At 44.0% G+C, this 13618-nt stretch overlaps 3 protein-coding genes and 1 long non-coding RNA gene across 4 annotated transcripts in view; 1 reads left to right on the forward strand and 3 right to left on the reverse strand.

The window, feature by feature from the left end:
• Positions 1-2129: 2129 nt before the first annotated feature.
• LOC139024041 (E3 ubiquitin-protein ligase TRIM15-like) lies at positions 2130-4755 on the reverse strand. The gene has a single exon (XM_070438412.1). The coding sequence runs from the start codon at positions 4566-4568 to the stop codon at positions 2931-2933; it is 1638 nt and encodes a 545-aa protein (XP_070294513.1). The 5' UTR covers positions 4569-4755; the 3' UTR covers positions 2130-2930.
• A 1473-nt stretch (positions 4756-6228) lies between these two features.
• Positions 6229-8706, reverse strand: LOC139024042 (E3 ubiquitin-protein ligase TRIM34B-like). Its single transcript, XM_070438413.1, has one exon. It carries the CDS (start codon positions 8185-8187, stop codon positions 6709-6711), a length of 1479 nt encoding a protein of 492 aa, XP_070294514.1. The 5' UTR covers positions 8188-8706; the 3' UTR covers positions 6229-6708.
• A 295-nt stretch (positions 8707-9001) lies between these two features.
• On the reverse strand, positions 9002-10797 carry LOC139024039 (tripartite motif-containing protein 29-like). Its single transcript, XM_070438411.1, has one exon. It carries the CDS (start codon positions 10271-10273, stop codon positions 9002-9004), a length of 1272 nt encoding a protein of 423 aa, XP_070294512.1. The 5' UTR covers positions 10274-10797.
• A 210-nt stretch (positions 10798-11007) lies between these two features.
• Positions 11008-13618, forward strand: part of LOC139024043 (uncharacterized) — a 7110-nt gene continuing 4499 nt past the window's right edge. Inside the window, exons 1-2 of the long non-coding RNA XR_011475280.1 lie at positions 11008-11165; positions 11341-11449. This is a non-coding gene — a long non-coding RNA (uncharacterized lncRNA). The remainder of the gene's footprint in view (positions 11166-11340; positions 11450-13618) is intronic.

The raw sequence follows: 13618 nt of genomic DNA on the forward strand, positions 1-13618 counted from the left end.
CGCCACTTATACACAAGACTGACAAAAACCTCCATATACAGCGTACCGATAACCTCTCACACTTGCACTCAGAAGCCTGGTAAACCCATGCTGGTGGTAGGAAGACTGCTGCTGAAATCTGATGACCTCTCCACATGGGCACCTCCACTGCTGCTCTGGTTGACTGTACTCTCTATACTGTCTGGCTCCGGCTGGGCTTACTTCCTGTTCCCAGGGTGACAAAGAGAGTTAAGTCATGATGGAGTTTAAGCGAGCTGAGACAGAACTCTGGACGTTCGTCAGGGTGATGTCGCGCAGGGCGGACACTCCCTCAAAGAGCCGGAATACTGGAGCTAGCCAACCTCTCCCTCTGCTCCTTGTCCGCACTCCCTAGTTCCAGGCTCTGGCTCTCTCTCTTGGCCAAAAGCCTTCTGCTCCTCCTTCAACTTCTCCCTCAGCTCTTTGGTGTGCCTTAGGCAGGGTCTTCATGTTGTGGATGCGATGCTGGTTGCTCGATGGCGCAGGTTAGGTCGTCCAACAGTATTTACTATATCAAGAGTACAGGTCAAGTTTATCCCAAAAACATTGTTTTTCTTATTTTAGTAATATTCAATTGTCTGCTAAATGACTAAATGTAAATGTAATGTAATGAAATATTCATTATAATGTATTTCTTAGTCCTTTCAAACTCACTTCTTCTGCTCCTCCTTCAACTTCTCCCTCAGCTCTTTGTGTGCCTTAGGCAGGGTCTTCATGTTGTGGATGCGATGCTGGTCCTCGATGGCGCAGGTTAGGTCGTCCAAGCAGTATTTACTATATCAAGAGTACAGGTCAAGTTTATCCCAAAAACATTGTTTTTCTTATTTTAGATATATTCAATTGGTCTGCTAAATGACTTAAATGTAAATGTAAATGTAATGAAAATATTCATTATAATGATATTTCTTAGTCCTTTTCAAACTCACTTAAATAAGTGAGTTTAATGATTTGCAAAAGTTTTAGATTATATTGTATTCCAGTCTTTTTTTTCCAATAGCTAGTTAGTTGTGTTATTTTCATGCGGACCAAATACTAAAGCTAGGATGGAATAAATACAGTGAAACTACTGACAAACATCTGTTTCATGTTCTGTAGAGACACACTAGTACCTCAGTCAAATTATGCCCAGTATGTTGAGGGAAAACTCTTGTGGAATACAGAATGTATTCAAATTATGTTATGCTATAGAGGTGAGGAAGACAGGACAGCTTTGAGTMTTACCACTGGTACCCCTGTCAATCAAATTACACACCGTGGGAGAATGTCAGGTGCATTCATTGATTCCTCCTGTCCACTCTACTTCTCAAAACAAATTGTATGAAAAGGTCAGAGGGGAGAGGACGCAAGGATCCAAGGAAATCCAATTGAGTTTATCCCAGTATGTTGAGGGGAAACTGTTGGTGGAATACAGAATGTGTTCAAAGTATGTTGTTAACATAGGCTAAAGAGGTGAGGGAGACAGGACAGCTTTGAGTGTTACCTTGACTTACTGTTGATTTCACACTTTTCTCAATATTTTATATAGTCAGAGACTATAAAAGGTCCGTGCAATCAGCATTTCACATTAGTGTACTTGACTGTGTAAGGGAACATTTTATGGTCAGAAGAGATAGCCTTGAATTGTACATTATGACTCTCCTCTCACTCTATCTTTGTTCGTGCAAATGACTATGACCACCTCCTCAGACCAATTGGCAGAATGCCCAGAATATGTTCTGGAAGTTAAGATAGGAGACATGTTCAGTTCCTTAGGAAACTGAGCCTGCGCAATAACAGCCAGTCACCTGCAGGAACCAACCCTATGAACCATGCCTACGTAGCTTTTTTGTGTAGCAGAAAATAAGAGAACTGAAGGGACCACCCTGGCGGAACTTGTGGCAGACTTGTAGTTTGTATGTGTTTGGTGTCACCTCTCCAGTTAACTGATAAAAAAGAGCGATTCATTTAATATTGACTTCAGGTGTCCCTGGTTTTGAATTTCCAACKCAACTGTGTATTCAATTACTTTGCGAGAATGTTGTCTCTGTCTWTGCATTATTATGTACTTGTAACTGACTAGTTTTCCCTATGGCGATATATTTACTTTACTTCACAGTGTTTTGGAGGATAATTCCATTTTATATCTATCTGGTTTTAGTCAAACGTGTTATGCAGGTTTTATTCCACTTTTCTTCAGTCTTCTCACTTCTTACCAATAAAGAGCATTCCATATGATTTGTGCTTTAGAGTTCATTGTTTATTTTTCATAATTTTAACATTAAATCTCAACATGACAATTAAAGATCCACCCATATATACAAAATACAGTACAGATATTAATTGTACTGTTTGTTAAAATGTCAAACTGTTAAGAAAATCAGAATGTACTTCTCAGACCTGTTTGTAAATGACCCAGTTGAAAATATCTGAACAGAAACATCAGCATTAACATTAAATCAACTGACTATTTACATGATTTATTGMACAATAATATATCAACTGTACTCTGTTGTGTACTATCACATGTAATTTCATAATTGACAATGTAAAAATGTTGTAAGCTATAAGAAAATAATTTACAGAACAATTACAGACTCCTTAATGAATTAATTAATTTGAACTAATTAACCATTTGTTTTAGTTTGGTGTTTTGGCTTGTATCCTTGTTCTTATGTTCTACTGTCTTTCGATTCTTTATTATGTATTTTTTGAATGTCTTTATGTTTACACACCTGTCTGTGATCTGAGCCCCTCACTGGAAAAAACAAACAAAAAGTTTCCCACAATTATTTTTTAACACTAGCCAGGATCTAAACTTCTACATGGAACCCAAAAGAGTTCTACCTGCAACCAAAACTGGTTCTTCAAAGGTTCTTCAGACAAAGAACCTTTTAAGGTTTTGAATATCAACTTTTTCTCTAAGAGTGTAAACATTACACCAGCTCACAGAACACCCCCATATACGGCGTACCGATAACCTTCCCACATGTGCACATGGGACCCTGTTGAGACACAAGCTGGTGGCAGAAAGACTGCCGCTGCTGAATCTTGGGATGTTCATGGACCGCTCCACATGGGCACCCCCACTGCTGCTCTGGCTGAATGTTCGCTCCAAAGTGACCGTACCCTCCATAGTCATTTAACTGACTGAAAACTCCAAAGCCTCTGGCACTGGACTGTCTGGCTCTGGCTGGGCTACCTCTTGTTTCCAAGGTGACAAAGGGAGTTAGGTCACCCTGATGATGCTCGATCTCCATTCTGTGCAGTTCCGTCCTCTGGTGATATCTGCCCCTGCTGTAGAAGGACAGGGATGGTGGGTTGGAGGTTTTGTCCCAGAACACTTCTAATTCTATGGGACAGGGTATTGTTTCAGGTTGAGCTGTAGTTTGCCCAGGAAGATAGATAAACTGAGACTTTATGTCTCCCTGTGAACTCAGTTGGCCCWTCTGCCAGCGCAGAGCAAAAACGTTGACATTCCTAGAAGAAGAAACGTTGACACGTAAGCCAATGGTCCAATCACAGTCCTCAGAGAATTTGACCACCCACCTAGGGTTGGCATCAGAGCCGCTATCCTGGCACAGAAGAGTATGGGTGGTGAGTTTGGTAAGTGGGGTGTAGAACACTTTCCTGTGGTCCTGGGAAAGAGACATTCCCCTTCCCAAGCTCTTGGGGTCAAAGGTCATCGTGGTGGAATCCTGTGCTTTCTGGGGGTTCTCAGGGTRGACCAGAGCCAGCAGAGAACTCCAAAGCTGTGTCATCTGCTCCACGAGCTTTCCTCCGCTCTGCTGTAGCTCCTGGACCAGCTTGTCCCGGTCGACCCCGGGCTCTAGCCCCTTCCTCAGATCCACAGCACGGGCCTTCTCCACAGCCTGGTGCACCCCTGCATAACCCTGGAGGAAGTGGAAGGAGTCCCCATCAGACAGGGCAGCCTGCATGGTCCTCTTGGAGGTATTGATGGACACTATGCGAGCTGAGACGGAAGTCTTGATGCTGGTCAGGGTGATGTCGCGCAGGACGGACACTCCCTCGATGAGCCGGACACTGGAGCTAGCCAACCTCTCCCTCTGCTCCTTATCCCACCTCGCTAGATCCTGAATTTGTCTCTCTCTCTGGGCCAACTCCTTCTGCTCTTCCTTCAGCTTCTCTCCCAGCTCTTTGTGTGCCTTAGGCAGTGTTTTCATGTTGTGGACACGGTGCTGGTCCTCGATYGCGCAGGACATGCACGCACTAGTTAGGTCYTCCAAGCAGTAGTACTCAAGAATCTTACCATGTTGGGGGCATTTGGTGGCTGCCCCAARTCCCCCAGCCCCCGGTGCTATGGGTTCAGTCAGGGTATGTGTCTGCAGCAGCAATGGCACTGTCAGGTGGGGTTCCAAGTGGTGGGCACACATGGACATCTCACATTTGATGCAAGTCTTCAATGCTGGCTTTTTGTCATCCACACACATGTCACAAACAACAGCCTGGATCTCCGGCAGAACCTGGCACACCTCAATCATTTTCACTTCTGATATCCCTGGTGCGGTTGAAGCTTTCTCAACGAATGGTGGTGGGAATCGGGTCTTTTGCATGTTAAAAATACCTCTTAGTAGCCTCTCTCAATCTTACTGACAATAAYCCTTTCAAAGTCGTTGGCCCCTATAATTATAATCTAAACGTTTTACTTGTCGGTCTGTTTGCTTTCTGTCTCTGATCTGTTCTGCGTTTGAGGCCACMCCTAGATTAATCTCATGCAATTTTGCTGCATTCACAACCAGGTGGGAAGGTGGTAATTACCAATTGTGAAGTCGTAAATACGAGTTGGGTGCAGAAATYTAATCACTCAAATTCATAGACAGCGCTATGGATGACCATCAATTTACATATTATAGTTTTAATCATGTTTTGAGGCTATACAGTGTTTGTTTATATTTATTCGATCTATTTACAAACATTGGAATAAAAAAGCTTATTTTGGTTCTGATTTGAGTTCTGATATTTTGCTTTCTGATGAGGTTGGTCAGTTGAACTAAGCTCATGAGGCACTTATAAGTTATATTCTTCAATAATAAATGGTACATAGCATTCATTTATGCCCATAAATTGATGTAGCAACTGCTGATTCCCRTTTAATGGTGAAATTTCTCCACCATTTCCTGGTTGATAAAATTCTAATGGTTCGCCTAATTTCAGTTTATGTGACAACAAACAATGAATAGTGTAGATAAGCATTCTACAATGAAAAAAAAAAAGCGAAATAAAAAAATGTATAACCAAAAATATCGTATTTTCTGATGTTTGAAGCTCGTGTACAAAAACGAAAGTAAAAATACGAGAACGGGAAAAGCATAGAAATTGCGCACATAGATCGGTCTTCCACTTCTCCGGCTTCCTTTGAACGAGAATGACAGATCTATAATTCACTATTCATTTATGAATTTGGTCGGGCAGCCCAAATTGCCAGAGAGGAAGGGAGAGGCCCAACGACGGAAATTCTCTCTCCCTCCAACAGTTGGCGTCTTTTCGTTGTTTCGCCTACCAAGAAATTAGTTTTTGTATGGAGGTAAATGAGAGTTTCGAATTTGCTCAACTAAAAAATGTATGGCTTATTTGCTAAGTYAGGTTAATTTGATCGAATAMACGTTTCGTAATTATAAAGTTGTTACGAGTGTACTAAAATAAGTAGGACACGTGACACCCCGTCAACTCTGAGAGAGAAAAAATGACATCATACAAAATACAACAAATAAATAAATCAAAAACCATRCCACTCCTTCAGTCACAATTCAAATCACATCCTCACACAGACTCAGGGGCCAAAGAGGACGGAGCACCCACTGACAGGCGACAGGACTCCKTGCAATAACCCCGCCGCAAAATTCCTGGGTCCCTAAACACATTCAGCCGCGATCACAACGATGCCTGCCCATCCTCTACAACTTTCTCGCTTGAGCTGCGCAGCAGATAACCAACGCAACAAACGCTACAAAGTCCACCTTCCTAACATGCAACATGTRAGGATCCCGTGTATAGAGTTACTTTGCGAGAATGTTGTCTCTGCATTATTATGTTAAGGTGTGTAACTGACTAGTTTTCACTAGGGTGGTATATTTACTTTACTTCATAGTGTTTTGGAGGATAATTCAATTTGATATATTTTGCTTTTAGTCACACGTGTTATGCATTTTGTAAGCGTTCTGTTTTGTTGTTAATGTCTTGTCAGTTCTGACCAATAAAGATAATTCCATATGATTTGTATTTTAGAGTTCATTGTTTATTTTTCATTTTAGCATTAAATCCAAACATGCCAATTAAAGATCCACCCATATATACAACATACAGCACAGATATTAATTGTACTGTTTGTTAAAATGTCAAACTGTTAAGAAATTCAGAATGTACTTAGACCTGTTTGTAAATGACCCAGTTGAAAATATCTGAACAGAAACATCAGCATTAACATTAAATCAACTGACTATTTACATGATTTATTGTAAAACGATGAGGTCAGCTAAATGTGATTAAGGGACATAAATAGGTGGAAGTTATTGATACAATGGGACAACATTACGATAGGTGGGTGAGCAGCAGGGGSAGACAAAGTCCTGCCTTACATGTAAACTCAAATCCAACCAGTGAGTCCAACACAAATTAGAATCCTACAGTACCGACAACAACAACACACTAGCGGAGATCCAAACTGAATTCAATACACTTAAGACATCGCCTACATTACACAAGCTGACAAAACACCTCCATATACGGCGTACCGATAACCCTCTCACACTTGCACTCAGAAGCCTGGTAAGACCCATGCTGGTGGTAGGAAGACTGCTGCTGAATCTGATGGACCTCTCCACATGGGCACCTCCACTGCTGCTCTGGTTGACTGTACTCTCTATACTGTCTGGCTCCGGCTGGGCTACTTCCTGTTCCCAGGGTGACAAAGGGAGTTAGGTCACCCTGACGATGCTCGATCTCCATTCTGTGCAGTTCCGTCCTCTGGTGATATCTGCCCCTGCTGTAGAAGGACAGGGATGGTGGGGAGGTTTTGTCCCAGAACACTTCTAATTCTATGGSACGGMMTATTGTTTCAGGTAGCCCTTCATTTTGCCCAGGAAGATAGATAAACTGAGAATCGACGTGTGCCTCTGGAGGTTTATCTGTATAGGTCATCCCATCACTACGCCTAACACTCTCATAGTACTGAGTGCAAACAGAGCTCAGTTGGTCCTTCTGCCAGCGCAGAGCATAGACATGGCCGTTATTGAAATTCTCAGTAGCTTCCTTGTCACAAACGCCAACGGTCCAATCACAGTCCTCAGAGAATTTGACCACCCACCTAGGGTTGGCATCAGAGCCGCTATCCTGGCACAGAAGAGTATGGGTGGTGAGTTTGGCAAGCGGTGTGTAGAACACTTTCCTGTGGTCCTGGGACAGACACATGCCCCTTCCCAAGCTCTTGGGGTCAAAGGTCAACGTGATGGTGGGAGGTAACCCTGGGGAACCCTGTTTTTCCTGGTGGTTCTCGGGGTCGACCAGAGCCAGCAGAGAACTCCACAGCTGGGTCGTCTGCTCCAGCAGCTTTCCTCCGCTCTGCTGTAGCTCCTGGACCAGCTTGTCCCGGTCGYCCCCGGGCTCCAGCCCCTTACTRAGATCCACGGCACGGGCCTTCTCAACAGCCTGGTGCACCCCTTCATACCCCTGGAGGAAGCAGAAGGAGTCCCCCTCGGACAGGGCAGCCTGCATGGTTCTCTTAGAGGTTGTGATGGATTTTACGCGAGCTGAGACGGAACTCTGGATGCTCGTCAGGGTGATGTCGCGCAGGGCGGACACTCCCTCAATGAGCCGGACACTGGAGCTAGCCAACCTCTCCCTCTGCTCCTTATCCCACCTCCCTAGTTCCAGGCTCTGGCTCTCTCTCTTGGCCAAAGCCTTCTGCTCCTCCTTCAACTTCTCCCTCAGCTCTTTGTGTGCCTTAGGCAGGGTCTTCATGTTGTGGATGCGATGCTGGTCCTCGATGGCGCAGGACATGCACGCACTGGTTAGGTCGTCCAAGCAGTAGTACTCGAGAATCTTACCGTGGTGGGGGCATTTTGTAGCCAACCCAACTCCCCCAGCCCCCGGTGCTATGGGTTCAGTCAGGGTATGTGTCAGTAGCAGAAATGGGACTGAAAGGTGTGGCTCCAAGTGCTGGGCACACATGGACATTTCACATTTGAAATGTCTTCAGTGCTGGCTTCCTGTCTTCTGTACATAAGTCACAAACAATGGCCTGGCTGTCCGGCAGCGGCAAAGCCTGGCACCCCTCAGACATGTCTTCTGTGAGCCCTGGATCAGTTGAAGCTGCCACAGTAAATGGTGGTGGGAATCGGGTGCTTTGCATTGTCCTTGACCTTCGCATGCTAAAATACCTCTTGCCTCGTAGCCCCTATAACGCTTCTAATCTGAACTTTTTACCTGTTGGTTCGTTTGCTTTTGTTCGCTCTGTCTCTGGTCTAATCTACGTTTGAGGCCACCTCGTGCAAGATATGCGTCAGTCCACCAAAAGTTCCTGGTTGCTAAAATTATAATGATTCGCCTGYTTTCAGTTTATGTAACAAAACAAGCTAATCATTGTACAATATAAAYCACTGTGAAATATCCTTTCAATAAAGTATTGTATTTTCAGCTGTCAGATGCCGTTGTACAAAACCGAAAGTAAAAAGATGAAAAAACACAATTTAAGAGACAATTTAGAAATAGGGTACATAGAACGGATCTATCGCTTCTTAGACTTACTTTCAATGAGTATGGGAGATCTATACTTAGCATTTCTATGTACATTTGGTCGTGTAGCTCAAAAATCTGCCTTGCTATGTATGTACATGACTGGTGACTGGGAATGGGTGTGTTCGAGTAGTTAGGCAAATGCAGTCGGCTTGTGCGCAACTACTGATTGAAATCAACAGGGGAGTCAGACACAGTTTGAAGCGACTCAAATACAGACCTTTTGCATATCCAATTCGAATCTGTTCTTTTTCCTTCAGTCTGAACAGCCAAAAAGCACATGGNGATGCTCGATCTCCATTCTGTGCAGTTCCGTCCTCTGGTGATATCTGCCCCTGCTGTAGAAGGACAGGGATGGTGGGGAGGTTTTGTCCCAGAACACTTCTAATTCTATGGSACGGMMTATTGTTTCAGGTAGCCCTTCATTTTGCCCAGGAAGATAGATAAACTGAGAATCGACGTGTGCCTCTGGAGGTTTATCTGTATAGGTCATCCCATCACTACGCCTAACACTCTCATAGTACTGAGTGCAAACAGAGCTCAGTTGGTCCTTCTGCCAGCGCAGAGCATAGACATGGCCGTTATTGAAATTCTCAGTAGCTTCCTTGTCACAAACGCCAACGGTCCAATCACAGTCCTCAGAGAATTTGACCACCCACCTAGGGTTGGCATCAGAGCCGCTATCCTGGCACAGAAGAGTATGGGTGGTGAGTTTGGCAAGCGGTGTGTAGAACACTTTCCTGTGGTCCTGGGACAGACACATGCCCCTTCCCAAGCTCTTGGGGTCAAAGGTCAACGTGATGGTGGGAGGTAACCCTGGGGAACCCTGTTTTTCCTGGTGGTTCTCGGGGTCGACCAGAGCCAGCAGAGAACTCCACAGCTGGGTCGTCTGCTCCAGCAGCTTTCCTCCGCTCTGCTGTAGCTCCTGGACCAGCTTGTCCCGGTCGYCCCCGGGCTCCAGCCCCTTACTRAGATCCACGGCACGGGCCTTCTCAACAGCCTGGTGCACCCCTTCATACCCCTGGAGGAAGCAGAAGGAGTCCCCCTCGGACAGGGCAGCCTGCATGGTTCTCTTAGAGGTTGTGATGGATTTTACGCGAGCTGAGACGGAACTCTGGATGCTCGTCAGGGTGATGTCGCGCAGGGCGGACACTCCCTCAATGAGCCGGACACTGGAGCTAGCCAACCTCTCCCTCTGCTCCTTATCCCACCTCCCTAGTTCCAGGCTCTGGCTCTCTCTCTTGGCCAAAGCCTTCTGCTCCTCCTTCAACTTCTCCCTCAGCTCTTTGTGTGCCTTAGGCAGGGTCTTCATGTTGTGGATGCGATGCTGGTCCTCGATGGCGCAGGACATGCACGCACTGGTTAGGTCGTCCAAGCAGTAGTACTCGAGAATCTTACCGTGGTGGGGGCATTTTGTAGCCAACCCAACTCCCCCAGCCCCCGGTGCTATGGGTTCAGTCAGGGTATGTGTCAGTAGCAGAAATGGGACTGAAAGGTGTGGCTCCAAGTGCTGGGCACACATGGACATTTCACATTTGAAATGTCTTCAGTGCTGGCTTCCTGTCTTCTGTACATAAGTCACAAACAATGGCCTGGCTGTCCGGCAGCGGCAAAGCCTGGCACCCCTCAGACATGTCTTCTGTGAGCCCTGGATCAGTTGAAGCTGCCACAGTAAATGGTGGTGGGAATCGGGTGCTTTGCATTGTCCTTGACCTTCGCATGCTAAAATACCTCTTGCCTCGTAGCCCCTATAACGCTTCTAATCTGAACTTTTTACCTGTTGGTTCGTTTGCTTTTGTTCGCTCTGTCTCTGGTCTAATCTACGTTTGAGGCCACCTCGTGCAAGATATGCGTCAGTCCACCAAAAGTTCCTGGTTGCTAAAATTATAATGATTCGCCTGYTTTCAGTTTATGTAACAAAACAAGCTAATCATTGTACAATATAAAYCACTGTGAAATATCCTTTCAATAAAGTATTGTATTTTCAGCTGTCAGATGCCGTTGTACAAAACCGAAAGTAAAAAGATGAAAAAACACAATTTAAGAGACAATTTAGAAATAGGGTACATAGAACGGATCTATCGCTTCTTAGACTTACTTTCAATGAGTATGGGAGATCTATACTTAGCATTTCTATGTACATTTGGTCGTGTAGCTCAAAAATCTGCCTTGCTATGTATGTACATGACTGGTGACTGGGAATGGGTGTGTTCGAGTAGTTAGGCAAATGCAGTCGGCTTGTGCGCAACTACTGATTGAAATCAACAGGGGAGTCAGACACAGTTTGAAGCGACTCAAATACAGACCTTTTGCATATCCAATTCGAATCTGTTCTTTTTCCTTCAGTCTGAACAGCCAAAAAGCACATGGAATGGGATATTTCAAGCCACATTTCAAACCACCTACAGTGGCAAGAAAAGGTATGTGAACTCTTTGGAATTTCCTGTATTTCTGCATAACTTGTTCATATAACTTGATCTGATCTTCATCTAAGTCACGTAAATAGACAAACACAGTGTGCTTAAACTAATAACACACAAGTATTGTATTTATCTTGTCTAAATTGAATACATTATTTAATAATTCACAATGTAGGTTGGAAAAATTATGTGAACCCCAAGGCTGATGACTTCTCCATAAGCTAATTGGAGTCAGTGTAACGCTCGTCGTTGGAATGAGAAGAGGAGGACCAATGCGCAGCGTGGTAAGTATCCATTTTAATAAGAATACTTGAACAATGAACAAAAACAATAAACTGACAAACGACAAAGACAGTTCCGTATGGTGAAACACAGACACAGAAAATAACCACCCACAAAACACAAAGGAAAACAGGCTACCTAAATATGGCTCTGTTAGGAATTTTATGAATAATGACTAAACAATYTTTACATTTAGATAAAACTATAACTAACTGAACTCTYCCCTGTATTATTATTATATCTGGTTAATAATGTTAATTCATWAGGAAGGGATTATGTAGCATGAACAAGGAGTAATTAAAACATAATAAACACCATTCCAACTTAGTTGAAGAGGTGTGTGGTGAGGGTTATAAAGTAAGCAAAAAGGATCGTTAAACTATGGTTGAACTGACCCAACTTAGCCCTGAGATGTTTAGATAAGGCAGTGAGTAACTTCTTAGGTCTTCCATTATCTTGAGTTGTCTGCTAAAGTGGTAATAAATTATAGTGAGCCTTCAGGAGAATAAATTATATTGTGTGTCATGTGTGTGCGCTGGTGAGTTGGAATTAACTTTTGAACCTGTTTTCTCTTGGTCAAGAGGAGGAGCTTTATTCTGTAACCAATGACGTTATATTTTGTATTAGTGATGTCAGTTAGAGCTAGCCTGCTCTATAAAAAACACTCACAAAATTTGAGTTTGCTATTCACAAGAAGCCTTTGGGATCCATGTCTCAAACAACAGAGATCTCAAAAGACCTAGGATTACCAATTGTTGACTTGCATAAAGCTGGAAAGGGTTACAAAAGTATCTCTAAAAGTCTTGATGTACATCAGTCCACGGTAAGACAAATGGTCTATAAATGGAGAAAGTTCAGCACTGTTGCTACTCTCCCTAGGAGTGGCCGTCCTGCAAAGATGACTGCAAGGGCACAGCGCAGAATGCTCAATGAGGTTAAGAAGAATCCTAGAGTGTCAGCTAAAGACTCTGGAACATGCTAACATCTCTGTTGACGAGTTTACGATACGTAAAACACTAAACAAGAATGGTGTTCATGGGAGGACACCACGGAAGAAGCCACTGCTGTCCAAAAAAAACATTGCTGCACGTCTGAAGTTTTCAAAAGAGCACCTGGATGTTCCAGCACTACTGGCAAAATATTCTGTGGACAGATGAAACTACAGTTGAGTTGTTTGGAAGGAACACACAACACTATGTGTGAAGATAAAAAGGCACAGCACACCAACATTAAAACCTCATCCTAACTATAAAGTATGGTGGAGGGAGCATCATGGTTTGGGGCTACTTTGCTGCCTCAGGGCCTGGACAGCTTGCTATCATCAACGAAAAATGAATTCCCACGTTTATCAAGACATTTTGCAGGAAAATGTAAGGCTATCCGCCAATTGAAGCACAACAGAAGTGTGATAAAAAAGGACAAGGACCCAAAACACAGAAGTAAATCAACAACAGAACGGCTTCAACAGAAGAAAATACGCCTTCTGGAGTGGCCCAGTCAGAGTCCTCACCTCAACCCGATTGAGATGCTGTGGCATGACCTCAAGAGTYCGGTTCACACCAGACATCCCAAGAATATTACTGAACTGAAAAAGTTTTGTAAAGATGAATTGTCCAAAATTCCTACTGACCGTTGTGCAGGTCTGATCCGCKACTACAGAACATTTTGGGTTGAGGTTATTGCTGCCAAAGGAGGGTCAACCAGTTAATAATTCCAAAGGTTCACARACTTTTTCTTGCCACTGTACGAAGCTGCCTCCAACATCGTTTTAGAGAATTTAGCAGTATGTCCAACTAGCCTCACAACCACAGACCACGTGTAACCACTCGAGCCCAGGACCTCCACATCCGACTTCTTTACCCATGGGATCTTCTGAGACCAGCCACCCGGAGAGCTGATGAAACTGAGGAGTATTTCTGTCTGTAATAAAGCCCTTTTGTGGGGGAAAATGCATTCTGATCGCCTGGGCCTGGCTCCCAAGTGGGTGGGRGGGCCTATACCCTCCCAGGACCACCCAATGCACTTTCGCAACAGTGCCTGACRTGGGCAGGAGCTCACTGATACTCTGTACCATCACCTCTTATTTTCTACTGCATAAGATCCTGCACGTCTTATAAAATATTGGCTAAAAGTATTGTGGAGTTCTTGCACCTAAATATAAACAGTACAGG

This window comes from Salvelinus sp. IW2-2015, unplaced genomic scaffold (assembly GCF_002910315.2).
Source record: "Salvelinus sp. IW2-2015 unplaced genomic scaffold, ASM291031v2 Un_scaffold910, whole genome shotgun sequence".
NCBI lineage: Eukaryota > Metazoa > Chordata > Actinopteri > Salmoniformes > Salmonidae > Salvelinus > Salvelinus sp. IW2-2015.